Here is a 13,116-nt window from a genome sequence, read left to right as displayed (position 1 = left end):
ACGGCATGTGGGGTCTTCCCGGACCGGGGCACGAACCCGTGTCCCCTGCATTGGCAGGCGGACTCTCAACCACTGCACCACCAGGGAAGCCCCAAAATTTTCTCTTTGTATTTCAGATGTTTAACTGTGATTTGTTGAGCAAGTTTAATCTCTTAGACTTATGGGTTTTTAAATAAAATTTGGTAAGCTTTCTGCCACTACTTGAGTATTTTTTTCTGCCTCTTTCTTTCTCTCTTGCCCTTCTGGAACTCTTGTTATGTAGGTGTTGATATACTTGATGTTATGTTTCGGGTCTCTGAGGCACTGTTCTTTTTTTTTCCCAATGTTTCTTTTTTTTCCTTTTCTTCAGATTGAATAATTTCTATTGATATTTTTTTCAACTTAACTGATTCTTTCTTCTGCCATCTCAAATCTGCTGTTGAGCCTATATAGTGAATTTTAAAATTTGGTTATTATACTTTACAACCCTAGAATTTCCATTTAGGCTTTTAATGTTTTTATTTCTGTATTCAGATTCCATATTTGTTGGGCCATGGTTGTCATATTTTTCTTTAGTTCTTTAAATATGGTTTTAAAATATTCTTTGAACGTTAGTTCAAACAATAGTTCACAAATCCAGCATCTTGGTCCACTTAGTTTCTCTTGGCTGCTTTCCTCCCTCAATATAGGTCACACTTTCTTGTTTCTTTGCATGTCTTGTACTTGTTTATTGAAAACTGGGCTCTTGGATATAACAACTTTGGATTCGATATTATCTTTCTTGAGTTCTTTGTTTTTGTTTTTTTGGAGGTGGGGTAACTTTTCTGTAATTTAGGGAGTCAGTCTCCCCTGCTCTGTGTGGCCACTGACACCAGTGTCTTTGCTTGGGGTTTTTGTTTTGTTCCCCGTCCTAGCTCCCTTCCCCTCCCCACACTGCCTTTTGTTTTTTTTTTTTTTAGCCAGGCTTCTTCCGGGTGGGTTGCCCCTTATCTGCATACCTTTGTGGTCAGCCAGTGAGTTGGGCAGAGGCTGTGCTCAGACACCTTGAGCTTATAAGGTTTCTCTCCTTCACTTTTGATTCTGTGTGTGGTTTGGGGACCACACTGAAAGTTCAGCCTGATCTCAAGTCTGCCTCAGCTTTTCTTTCTGCTGGGAGCTCCTTTGTGCAGTTTCCCAGTCAGCCATGCTTGTGTGGAGAGCCTTCCATGGCTCTCTCATTCCTAGGATCTTCCCATTAAATTTCTGGCTGGTCTGCCTCTCCTCTTACCCTAGTCAGGATTGCAACCTCAGGCTCGCTGAGTTGTGGACCTTCCTTGTTTGTTTCCTGCTGAGTTTGCTGTGGCGCGTGACTTTTCACCCTCTACCCCAAATTAAGTTTGTTCTTTCTGGCAGCAAAGCTGATGGTTTTCATGGCCAGCTCTGCCCTGTTCTAACTTCTGTGCTGCCTGAGCTGGGGTAGATGGAGCAGCCCAGGACAGGAGGTCTACAAACCCCTGATATTCTTGCCTGTAGTTCTAGCAGCCCTTCATGAGTAACTTCTTGATTTATTTGCCTTTGATTGACTGCTGGAGCCCTGAAATGGTTGTGGGTTTGTTTTTTGCAGTTTTCTCCAGTTTTATACTTGCTGTTTGGGGAGAGATTCACTAACCTCTTCACACCACCATAGTTGGAAAGTCCCCTTCTGGCATATTATTATAAAAAACATTGCCTAATGCTGACTCTGTGTCAGGTATTGTTCAAAGCCTTTTCACATATTAGCAGATTTAATAATACAGTAGGTGCTTCCCAAATATTTGTTGAATGTTGAGTAAACAGATGAGAATAATCGTAGTGTGCTGGGCATCAGTTTTGGACTCACTTTTTTATGTTTTCTGCTGTGTGGTCAGGGGCTGGCTCCTCCCTCCCGGTGGGTCATTTCTGTGGAGGTGGAGCCATTCCAGAAGGCCGGAGAACTGAGGGGGTTTTTTTGTTTGTTTGTTTGTTTTTTTCCTAATACAAGTGTACCTGTATGTACCTTCCATGTGAATGTTACGAGGGAAAATGTCACAAGGCAGAAGGAGGGATATATAACTTTTGGATGACTTGATTAAACAAGTCATCAAATTTAAAAGAAGTATTTAGCTCGCTTTCTTCAAGAAATGCTAGAGTTAAAAAAAAAAAAGAAAAACCTCACGTTTGTTCATTATCAGTGGAAAGCTGGCATTTTCATTGGGATTAGGTTAGATTTACATGTAGTCTCTGAGACTGACTACATAGGCCTTTGGTAAACTGTAAACAACCAAGAGATAGTGGGGAATCATCAGGGTGACCATGTAATTTGTCATCATTTGCTTGAAAGTAAACCTTGGGACATCAGGTATAAACCAGGACTGCCTCAGGCCACTCTGGGTATTATGGAAAGGGGGTTGACCCTATAACCAGGCTGCCTTTGGTTTGCTTCCAGCCCCACTGAAGCCTCAGTTTCCTCATCTGATCAGTGAATGTGGGGATTGATAACAGTGTGGGTAAAACACCCAGCAAACACACTGGCCCTGTCAATGTGTTATATTCACGGTAGCTGTAATACTAATTCTTCTTCATGGCAGTGGTGGTTTGAGAGTGTAACAGTGTAGCATAAGGTTTAAGAACATGCACTCTGCAACCAGACCCCTTCCACGTACTAGCTGTGAGACTGTATTAGGCAAGCTACTTAATCTTCGAGGAGCCTTGATTTCCTTATCTATCAAATACTACTACTACTGCCACCAATAATAATAAATACTTTATATAGCTCTTACATTAAGTCAGGTACTAGTTAAGGTTTTTTTTTTTAAAAAAATATTTATTTATTTATCTATTTGGCCGCACTGGGTCTCAGTTGCGGCACACGGGATCTTCACTGCAGCGTGTGGGATCTTTGTTGTGGCATGTGGGATCTAGTTCTCTGACCAGGGCTCGAACCCGGGCCCTCTGCATTGGGAACACTGAGTCTTAGCCATTGGACCACCAGGGAAGTCCCTACTTTAAGGGTTTTAATTATGTTAACTCATTTAGTCCTCACAGCTACCCAATAAGAGAGACACTGTTGTTATCTCTGTTTTAAATAGAGGGAAACAGACACAGAAGTTAAGCAGTCTATCTCAGATCACACAGCTGGGGTAAGGGTCTACCAGTTGTAAACCCTGCGGTCTTGCCAAGATTCAAAATAAGGTAGTCTTCAACTTAACTACTCTGCAAGACTGTGTCTTGGTGAATGGGGATGATTTGATACTTAGACCATCGGGTGATTGTGAAGATTAAACGAGATAGTACATATCAAGCCCTTAACACATAGTAAACGTCCAATAAATGTTAGTTGCTATAGTAATAGTGTGTGTTCTTGGAATGGATAAACAACCTGTCATTTATTGCTGGGAAAACTTTATGTCACAAATCAGTCAGTACTTTATGGGAATTTTTTTTTCAGATTTCATCTGCTGCCTGTGGCTATGGATTCACATTGCTGTCCTCTAAAACCAAGGATGTTACGAAAGTTTGGGGTATGGGGCTCAACAAAGATTCTCAGCTTGGATTTCACAGGAGCCGGAAAGATAAAAGTGAGCGTCTCACCTTGGTTTCTCTCTGCTGTGATTGGCCTGAAAAAGCACCCTTTGATTTTTTTTTTAAAATGTACTTGTTTTATTTATTTATTTTTGGCTGCGTTGGGTTTTTGTTGCTGTGTGCGGGCTTTCTCTAGTTGCGGTGAGTGGGAGCTACTCTTCGTTGTGTTGCTTGGGCTTCTCATTGCGGTGGCTTCTCATGTTGCAGAGCACGGGCTCTAGGCGGCTGGGCTTCAGGAGTTGTGGCTTGCGGGCTCTGGAACGCAGGCTCAGTAGCTGTGGTACATGGGCTTAGTTGCTCCGCGGCATGTGGGATCTTCCCGAACCAGGGCTTGAACCCATGTCCCCTGCATTGGCAGGCGGATTCTTAACCACTGCGCCACCAGGGAAGCCCCACCCTTTGATTTTTAAGAATATAATTTCATAAACCAAACCATAACAACAGAATAAGTGGAGTCTTTAAAGGGATGTTGTTTGAAACCATCTAAATGGGATTATTTTTTAGCTTGTTTGGTAATAACATTGAACCTTTAGGCAAAGGGGCATTTGCTGGTAAGTAAAGGTGTTCTCTTTTTTTAAACTTATTTAATTAATTTATTTATTTGGTTGTGCCCGGTCTTAGTTTCGGCAGGTGGGCTCCTTAGTTGCGGCTTGAGGGCTCCTCACTTGTGGCATGTGAACTCTTAGTTGTGGCATGCATGTGGGATTTAGTTCCCTGACCAGGGATCGAACCTGGGCCCCTGCATTGGGAGCGTGGAGTCTTAACCACTGTGCCACCAGGGAAGTCCCAGTAAAGGTGTTCTTTTTGTGACCCCAAAGAGGTGACCTTTCTTTCCTAGCTTGGAGATCACTTGAAATGTTCTACAGTGCCTCGAATATGGTCTAGGGAAAAAATTCAGTGAAATCCTTAAGATGGAGGTTTGATTCCAAATATTTGAAACTTGAATTGTAAAAATGTTAGAAATGACTTATAATATTTTAAAAAGTAGATGCTAGCCATCAATATAAATACGATAAGAACCATTTTTTTAAATAAAGGGGATGAAAAAAATAAAATAAAATAAAGGGGAAATTATCCAGAAATATACTGGACAAGACTTCCCCCCCCCATTTTTTCCTGTTCCCCATTCATATGCAAATATGTTAAAAAATATAATTGATTACAGCATATGTTTTGTTTTCTGCCTTTTTTCATTTAATTTTATATCAGTATTGTTTTATAAATTAGTATTGAAGTCTTTGTTCACTGTGGAAGATGCCGCATTACATTTTTTTATACCTTTTATTATATACAGAAATGGGCAGAAGAGTATAAGGCATCCCATGTACTGCCATCAGCTCCAGCAGTCATCAACTCATGCCAGTCATGTTTTATTCATTTCCCCTACCGTCCCCCTCAACAAATTTGAAGCAAATCCTAACATTATTGATTTTTTCTTAAATATTTCAGTACATATCTAAAAAAATTAAGGACTATTAAAAAAAACACGACATCATTATCACACATAAAAATAACAAAATATATATATATTTTAAAGATTTTTTTGATGTGGACCATTTTTTTCATATAAATTTATTTATTTATTTATTTATTTATGGCTGCGTTGGGTCTTCGTTGCTGCGCACGGGCTTTCTCTAGTTGTGGCGAACGGGCTACTGTTCGTTGCGGTGCGAGGGCTTCTCATCGTGGTGGCTTCTCTTGTTGCGGAGCACGGGCTCTAGGCGCGCGGGCTCAGTAGTTGTGGCGCACGGGCTTAGTTGCTCTGCAGCATGTGGGATCTTCCTGGACCAGGAAGATCCAGGAACCCGTGTCCCCTGCATTGGCAGGCTGATTCTTAACCACAGTGTCACCAGGGAAGTCCCAATATAATCTTTTAATATCAGATATCCAGTGTTTATTTTATTTTCTTTTATTTTTAACTTTTTTCTTTTTTTGGCTGTGCTGCGCGGCTTGCAGGATCTCAGTTACCCAACCAGGGATTGAACCTGGGCTACAGCAGTGAAAGTGCCAAATCCTAACCACTAGACTACCAGGGAACTCCCCTCCAGTGTTTAAATTGCTAGTTGTCTCATGAATGTCATTAGGTTTTTATTTTATTTTAAAAAATTTATTCGAATCAAGGTCCAGATAAGGTCTGGACATTGCAATTGGTTGATAAGACTTTTTTAAAAAAAATTAATTTATTTTATTATTTTATTTAATTTATTTATCGTTTCTGGCTGCATTCGGTCTTCGTTGCTGTGCATGGGCTTTTCTCTCGTTGTGGCGAGTGGAGGCTACTCTTCATTGTGGTGCATGGGCTTCTCATTGTGGTGGCTTCTCTTGTTGTGGACTACGGGCTCTAGGCGCACGGGCTTCAGCAGTTGTGGCTCGCGGGCTCCAGAGCGCAGGCTCAGTAGTTGTGGCGCAGGGGCTTAGTTGCTCTGCGGCATGTTGGCTCTTCCCAGGCCGGGGCTTGAACCCGTGTCCCCTGCATTGGCAGGCGGATTCTTAACCACTGCACCACCAGGGAAGCCCTGGTTGATAAGACTTTTAAAAGACTTTTGAGTTTGTGTCAGTCTTTTTCTCCTTGATATTTATTTATTGAAGAAATCATGTTGATTATCCTGTAGAAGTTTCCAGTCTGGAGTTTGCTGAATGCATCCCTGTGGTGCTGTTTAACATGATCCTCTGTCCTCAGTATTTCCTGTCAATTGGTAGTTGGATGTGGAACCAGATTCCACTTATTTATTTATTTATTTTAAAAAGGAGCTGTAACACTTCAGATTCCCTTTAAATTTATGTATTTACTGCTTCCCAGGCCCTTAGGGGGTCAGTGAAGACAGTAATAGGAGATGTAAGGTTTTAGTATTTTAAAGTACTGTATTTTTTTTTAAGTACTGTATTTTTGCAGCTAATAAGGCTCTATACACTAACAGCATTGTCCAGCGTCTTTGATTTTGCTTAGAATTACATCATTTTATTGTGATAAATTTGTTATTTCATGCTGATCAGAAGCTCTGTTTGAAAATTATATCAGTCACTAAAAATACTAACAGGCAACTATAATAATAAGGCCATATATTTGGTAGACAAAATGTTTTCATTTTCATTTTTTTAATTTTTAAATTTTTAAAATTTTTAAAATTTTTTGGCTGTGCCATGCGGCGTGGGGGATCTTAGTTCCCCAACCAGGGGTTGAACCTGCGCCCCCTGCAGTGGAAGCACGGAGTCTTAACCACTTCCCTGGAACGCCAGGGAAGTCCCCAGGACAAAATGTTTTTTGTTTTTTGTTTTTTGCGGTACGCGGGCCTCTCACTGTCGTGGCCTCTCCCGTTGCAGAGCACAGGCTCCGGACGCGCAGGCTCAGCGGCCATGGCTCACGGGCCCAGCCGCTCCGCGGCATGTGGGATCTTCCCGGACCGGGGCACGAACCCGCGTCCCTTGCATCGGCAGGCGGACTCTCAACCACTGCGCCACCAGGGAAGCCCAGACAAAATGTTTTTAAACATGAGGTTCATAGGAGAAAAGAGAGGGGTCATTAGTGGGGAGTGGGCTGAGAACCAGTGTGTTTGCAGTTCTTCTCATTAACTCCAGCCTCCATTATAAATATTTCAAAGCTCATTGTTTAAAACCTACCATAGGAATTCCCTATATAGACCATTCTGGCTTCTCCAGTAGGATTATGAAGAGCAATAATGTTCTTCTTTAGAGTGCCTCTAAAACACTTTCCCCCTTTCTTGCTTATTTAAATATTAAAATTTTCTTTTTTGAATAGTTAACATACTTGCATACCTCAGAATCCTAAAGACGCATTTGAATATATGGAGAAAAGTCTGCTTTCCACCTCTGTCCTCCCAGCCACACAGTTTTTCTCCCTGAAGACAACCTGTGTCAACAGTTTCCAGAATATCCTTCTAGAGAGATTTTTTGTATATGCAAGCACATGCATCTATGTATTCTTTTTACTTTCTTTTAATCTAAGTGGTATCATACCGTATATGCTGTTCTTCACTCTACTAGAAATTCTAGTGGGTATTGCAGGAAGAAAATGCTTTTCCTTTCCTTAAAAATCCAGAAGGTGGCACTTGCCTGGTGGTCCAGTGGTTGCGACTCCGCCCTTCCACTGCAGAGTGTGAAAAAAAAAAAATCCAGAAGGTGTTAAACGACGTGGGAAGAGATTTCTTTAATAAGTATGCTTTTCAGTAACCCAGCATGTGATGGAGTCCAAGGGCTGGGAGTGGGGCTGGAGTTCTCGTCTTAGCTCTGCCACTAATGTAGTCTCTCAGGCAGTGTAATGTATGTGCACCTTGTCCTTTTCGTTTCAGCGAGGGGATATGAGTATGTTTTGGAGCCCTCGCCCATCCCACTGCCACTGGACAGACCTCAGGAGACGCAGGTGCTGCAAGTCTCCTGCGGCAGAGCCCACTCTCTCGTTCTGACAGACAGCGAAGGAGGTGATGGGAGAGTGGGGACCGCTTTTCCGCTGTTGGGCCTGAAGTGGCTCGTTCAGTTGAGCCACATCTAGTTAGTGAAGCTGTTGGCATTTCCCAGGCAAGTCAGTAGGATGGTTTCAGGAGAGCTGTGTTGGGCAGCCCTTGCTAATAACTCTTCCGTGTTCTCTGCCCTCTGTGGTTCTTGGGAAATCTCAGGTATTTATAAGTGTGATGGCGTACAGCAGGCAGCCTTATTTTGGCCCCCTGCTCCTTAGCCATGGAGCCACCAAGCCGACCATGTGTGTGGACGGCTTTTTCCCTTGCACTGAAAGCAGCCTGTTTGCTCACACTGCTTCCAGGTGGGGGGCTTCCACGGTCCAGGCTCCTGGCTCACCCCGGCGCTCTCCAGAAGAGCGGTTGTTTCCAGGGGAAGGTCAACTTGACTAACGTTTTCAAATTTCATTCTTTTTGGCTAAGTGTGCTTTGTAGGAAAAGGCGAAGGTGGTGTTGGAACTCTTTCAAGAGGGGCCTTGGCATTGAGGGCAGCCTAGTGACAGGTACAGGGAGTGGGGGCTGCTGAGGCCTTTCACGGAGTGTGCTCGCCTAACGCTGGAATTCCTGAGAAGCGCAGCCAGGGCCGGGGCGGGGAGACGGAAGGCACAACAGTGGCCCAGGCCTTCACGGCCAGCCTGGACCCCAGCACTCTGCGGGGTGCCTGCAGAGGCTGGGAATGTTGGAGAAGGAAGCCAAGGGGCAGCTAGGGTGAGTGGTCGGACTAGGACCACTTTTGAGACCCCCTTCCAGGCCTGACATTTGAGGATTCCATGAACCTGCAGAGCTGATCTAATTGGCGGTGTTATCCTTTAGTCTTCAGCATGGGGAACAATTCTTACGGGCAGTGTGGAAGAAAAGTGGTCGAAAATGAAGTTTACAGGTGAGTTCCCGAAAGGACTACCGCTTCCCCAAATTGTGTCAAGCATTAAACACCCCCTGAGTGATTATGATGTGATAGACCCACAGAGCAGTAAAACTCGAGGTTCCTCATGCTGGAGAGGAGCGGTGAGAACTCACTGGAAGGCTGTGGAGAGTATCTTTCTGGTGCAGGTGGGAGGGAGGGCGTGTGAGCATTGACTGTGATGCGTGGAACTTCTTTGATTTTGTTTGTTATTTTCACCAAATTGATTAACTTAAAAATTCCTCTAGTCTTTAAAAAAATTTCCCTCTCGTTCCTCACATTATGCTGGTAGGTCTAAACACCAGTCAGAAATCTGCAGCATATTAAAATCACCAAAGGATTTTGTTTCATTTTACTTTCATGCCCAGACCTACCTCTTCCTTATATTTGACCTTGAGAGTTTCCCTAACGTTGCTGTGTGTGTGGGGAGGCTGCTAGTTGGGGTGACGGGAGGGGCCAGAATCGCACAGTGCTTATCATGACCATATCTTTTGGTTCTCCCCAAATTGCTCCTGGCTGTAGCGAAAGTCACAAAATCCATAGGATGCAGGACTTCGATGGACAGGTGGTCCAGGTAAGAGACGTGGGCTGAGAACCACTGGTCCCGCCCTGGGAGGTGATTTTGAAAGGGTGAAAGTTGGGTGAGGTGATGGCAAATTGTTAGGGGGATTTTCTGAATTAATAAATTATTTTAGTAAATATCGCCTGCCTACTATAGGCCAGGATTTACGCTAGCTTGTGGAGATAGAAAGTTTAGTAAAAATTGGGGAGGGCGGGTAACACTGTAGTGGGAGAGGCAGGTTATAAAAACTAGCTGTCTCAGAGTATGTTAGGGCTGTGTGTGTCCCAGGCTGTATTATCTTGTACCCATGCTTGGGTGCAGTGCCTGGCATATGGTAGATACTTAAATGCTTAAATATGTAAATGAGTATCTACCGAAAGCACTTATGAAAGCACCAGAGGGAGAATAGCTACGTCTACCAGGCGTGGACTGGAAGGAGAGACAGCGTCATGGAGGAGGTAGCCGAGGAACTGACCAGCTGGGCCAGGGTGGGTGGTAGGAAAGGTTTTATGGCAGAGGAGCAGCCTGAAGGCTTGATGGTGCCCAGAGCGTGCAGTGTGGCTGCGGTGTGGTGTGCCTGCCTGCGGCGGGGCGGGGTGGAACCAGCTGGAAGACGGGTTGAGAGGGGACGATGCAGGGTCTTGTACACCTCGTTAAGGAGTTCAGACCTTGTCCTCTTGGTGGTCAGGGGCTGCCAAAGGTTCTAAGCAGGGTGAGTGACAGCCAAGTCACGATCTGTTTAAGAAGATAACTTTGGCCATGGAATAAAGTTGATGGAGGAGGTGAAGTCCAGGTGGGAAGCTGTGGGGAGAAGGGACAGGTGAGGAGACGTAAGGAGAATTGATCAGATTCGAGGCTTGATTAGATGGGCAGGGAGGGAGCTAGAAGGAGCCAAGTGTGACGCCACAGGCAGACGGGTGGCGCTGATGTTCTTGGCCCAGGTGGCAGAGTCCCGGAGCAGGGGAGGTGAGGAGGAGGTGGAGAGGGAATTCGTCTTCAAGGCGGCAGTGGAGTGGAGTGTGCGTCTTGCCCAGGCTTCAGAGCCACCTTCATGCAAGTTCAAGTCCCTGCTTGTCCACATGTTAACTGGGTGACTTGGGGCAAGTTACCAAACTCCTCTGAGATTCGGTTTCTTACTGGGTGGCCTTGGTTATTGACTTAGCACAGTGCCTCAACCAGCACAGACTGGTTGAGACTGGAGATGACCGCGTGGCGGTGGCAGCAGACGCCGTGGGGGTGGGTGCCATCTCCCAGGAAGCGTGCAGAGCGAGGAGGGCAGACCTCAGAGGAGGATTCCAGCCCTGAAGGGTCCCAAGTGGAGACTGAGCTGGTGACAAAGACGGGACACTGTTGCGGTGGGTGGGGGAGAGGCTTATGGAGAGGGGAGCGGTTCCTCAGGTGGAGTCGGGTGGAGGAGCTCTCGGCTTCGCTCCTTAGGACACCTGGCACTGTTCTTTTTTTTAGCAAGAGCAGTTTCAGGGGAGTAGGAGACACAAGCTGGGCTGCGCTGGAATGAGAAAGAGTCAGATGTGGAGCAGAGCAGGACAGCCTACCGGCCCAGCCCGCTTGGCACTCAGGAGCGGTGGGGAGTGGTGCCCGGCTTTGGGCACTTGGACCTGGACACCGGCTTCTAAGGATTCCTTCTCACCAACCTCACCTCTGTTTGTGTGATAGGTCGCCTGCGGTCAGGACCATAGTCTGTTCCTGACGGATAAAGGAGAAGTGTATTCTTGTGGATGGGGCGCGGATGGGCAAACAGGTAGCGTCCCTTCCACCCCCGCCCCCCTCCCTGAGGGATGGTGCAGCTGCCTTCATCTGACTCTTCCCTCTCCTGTCACTTCCTGGGAATGCTGTTCTGTTGTGTCCCCTCCCATCTGCCTCACCCCTGGCTCCCCGGATTGGATAGAGGATTGGAGAGTCCCGCAACAAGTCTGAGTCTTTTAAGAGACAAATGCCGCCTAAAGGGAGCTCGATTTTAACTCATTTGAGAAGAATGTGATTAAGGGAGGGAGGAATGAGGGATAAGCTTTATCATCCTTGTATATTTTATTTTTCTCTGTTTGATATTGGTCTGAAGGGAGGACCTTAAATTTAAGATTTAAATCTTGTGTAAATCCTCTATAATCCTGCTACCTCATCACATCATCTTTGTTCCTTGACTCATGTTTTCTCCCAAGTCCTTGTTCATATGTGAACATCTTTTATGGTAATCATAGCAGAGGTGTGATTTTATATGTTTGTTTTATCATTAAATTTACATGAAACATTTTTCCATGTTGGTATAATTTTCAGTTGCAGTTTTTAATATTTGTATGGTATAGCATGAAACTAATGTACCATAAGTACCTTTATCAGGTCATTACTTATTACCCTGTTGTCAGGAGGCATACTTTTTGGGGGGTGCAGTAGCCATTGGAGATATGACATTTGTCACGTATAGACATCTAGCTTTTTCTTTCATTTGGATTGTTGCCCTAGATAAATTCCCAGGAGTGGGTCAAAGGATTAGAATATTTTTTATTGTTTTCAGAATGTGTTGTTAAATTGCTTTCCAGAAGTTTTACTAGTTTATATTGCCATCAGCAATGTATAGAAGTATTAATTTAATCATAACCTCTCTAGCAGTGAGTATTGTCAATTTAAGTGTCCTAATTTAATTACGATGCCAGTTTTTAAAATGTGCATTTTTTTATCTATAAAGTGGAAGCTTCTTTTTACTTTTTAAAATCTTGGTGTGGGTAAATTTAAAAAATCAGCTTTTTATGAAAAAAATGAAATTGTTGATACATTTTGACAGCATAGACCAAGGAATATGGTGAAAAGTGAAAGTCCCACTCGCTGGAGATAACTGTGGTTAACAGTTTCCTGGTGCCATTCCAGAAGCTCCACTGTCACATGGCCTCACTGCCCTTGCTTGCCAGGCTCTGAGTCCAGCCCCACGAGCCCCCTGCAGCCCGTTCTGGAGCCTGTCCTCCTCTGTGCTGCCACCGTGCCTTTGCACATGCTGTTCCCGTAGCCTAGAATGCTCTTTTGTGCTCTCCTTTTCATCCTGTAGGCCTCAGCTTGAGGTTGTCTCTTCAATGAAGGCTCCCCCGACCATTCTGTCTAAAGCAGTTTCTATCTCAGCATCCTATTTCTTTCATAACCCTTCAACATTTTGAATTACTTTTTAAAAATCTTTTTTATTATATATGGAGTACATAATAACAGGCTTTTGCCTGTTGCCGAGGGGTGCTGCCAGCCTGACACTGCTTTGGGCCCCTTTGAGAAAGCCTGGTGCAAGCATGAGTCTGTGGTTCAGGGTTCTACCTTGGTCTGCTGCCCAGGGGTTACTCTCCATTGCAGTGCTGGTGGTGACATTTGTCCTCCGGGCAAGCCCCGTCTTTTCCTCTGGTCACTGTGTACCACACCAGTTTGCCAGTTTTGAGTTGTTGTAGTTGGGGGATGGTGTGGGGTGGGGGGCTGAGGTGGCATGGGCTCTTAGAGATTTCTTTTATGTTCTAGCAAGCCCAGCAGTGCATTAGGAATTGCTTGTTGTAACTTTGGTTTCTCAGTGCATATGGAAGTTATGTTCACACTACACTGTAGTCTATTAAGTGTGCAATAGCATTATGTCTAAAAAATGT

At 44.6% G+C, this 13,116-nt stretch overlaps 1 protein-coding gene across 9 annotated transcripts in view; it reads left to right on the top strand.

Annotated features, from left to right (window-relative positions):
• RCC1L (RCC1 like) overlaps positions 1-13,116 on the top strand; it is a 58,891-nt gene that overhangs the window by 18,998 nt on the left and 26,777 nt on the right. For all 9 annotated transcript variants that reach the window (XR_003682967.2, XM_024120567.3, XM_028499274.2 and 6 more), the window contains 5 exons: positions 3,425-3,554; positions 7,866-7,994; positions 8,841-8,907; positions 9,451-9,502; positions 11,165-11,249. Coding sequence is in view for 8 of the 9 variants with exons in the window: in XM_024120567.3 (XP_023976335.1) it covers positions 3,425-3,554; positions 7,866-7,994; positions 8,841-8,907; positions 9,451-9,502; positions 11,165-11,249 (463 nt within the window). In the remaining variant the exon portion in view is untranslated. The remainder of the gene's footprint in view (positions 1-3,424; positions 3,555-7,865; positions 7,995-8,840; positions 8,908-9,450; positions 9,503-11,164; positions 11,250-13,116) is intronic.

The sequence above is a fragment of the Physeter macrocephalus genome, chromosome 14 (genome assembly GCF_002837175.3).
Source record: "Physeter macrocephalus isolate SW-GA chromosome 14, ASM283717v5, whole genome shotgun sequence".
Lineage (NCBI taxonomy): Eukaryota > Metazoa > Chordata > Mammalia > Artiodactyla > Physeteridae > Physeter > Physeter macrocephalus.
This window is presented reverse-complemented; position numbering and strand designations above follow the sequence as displayed.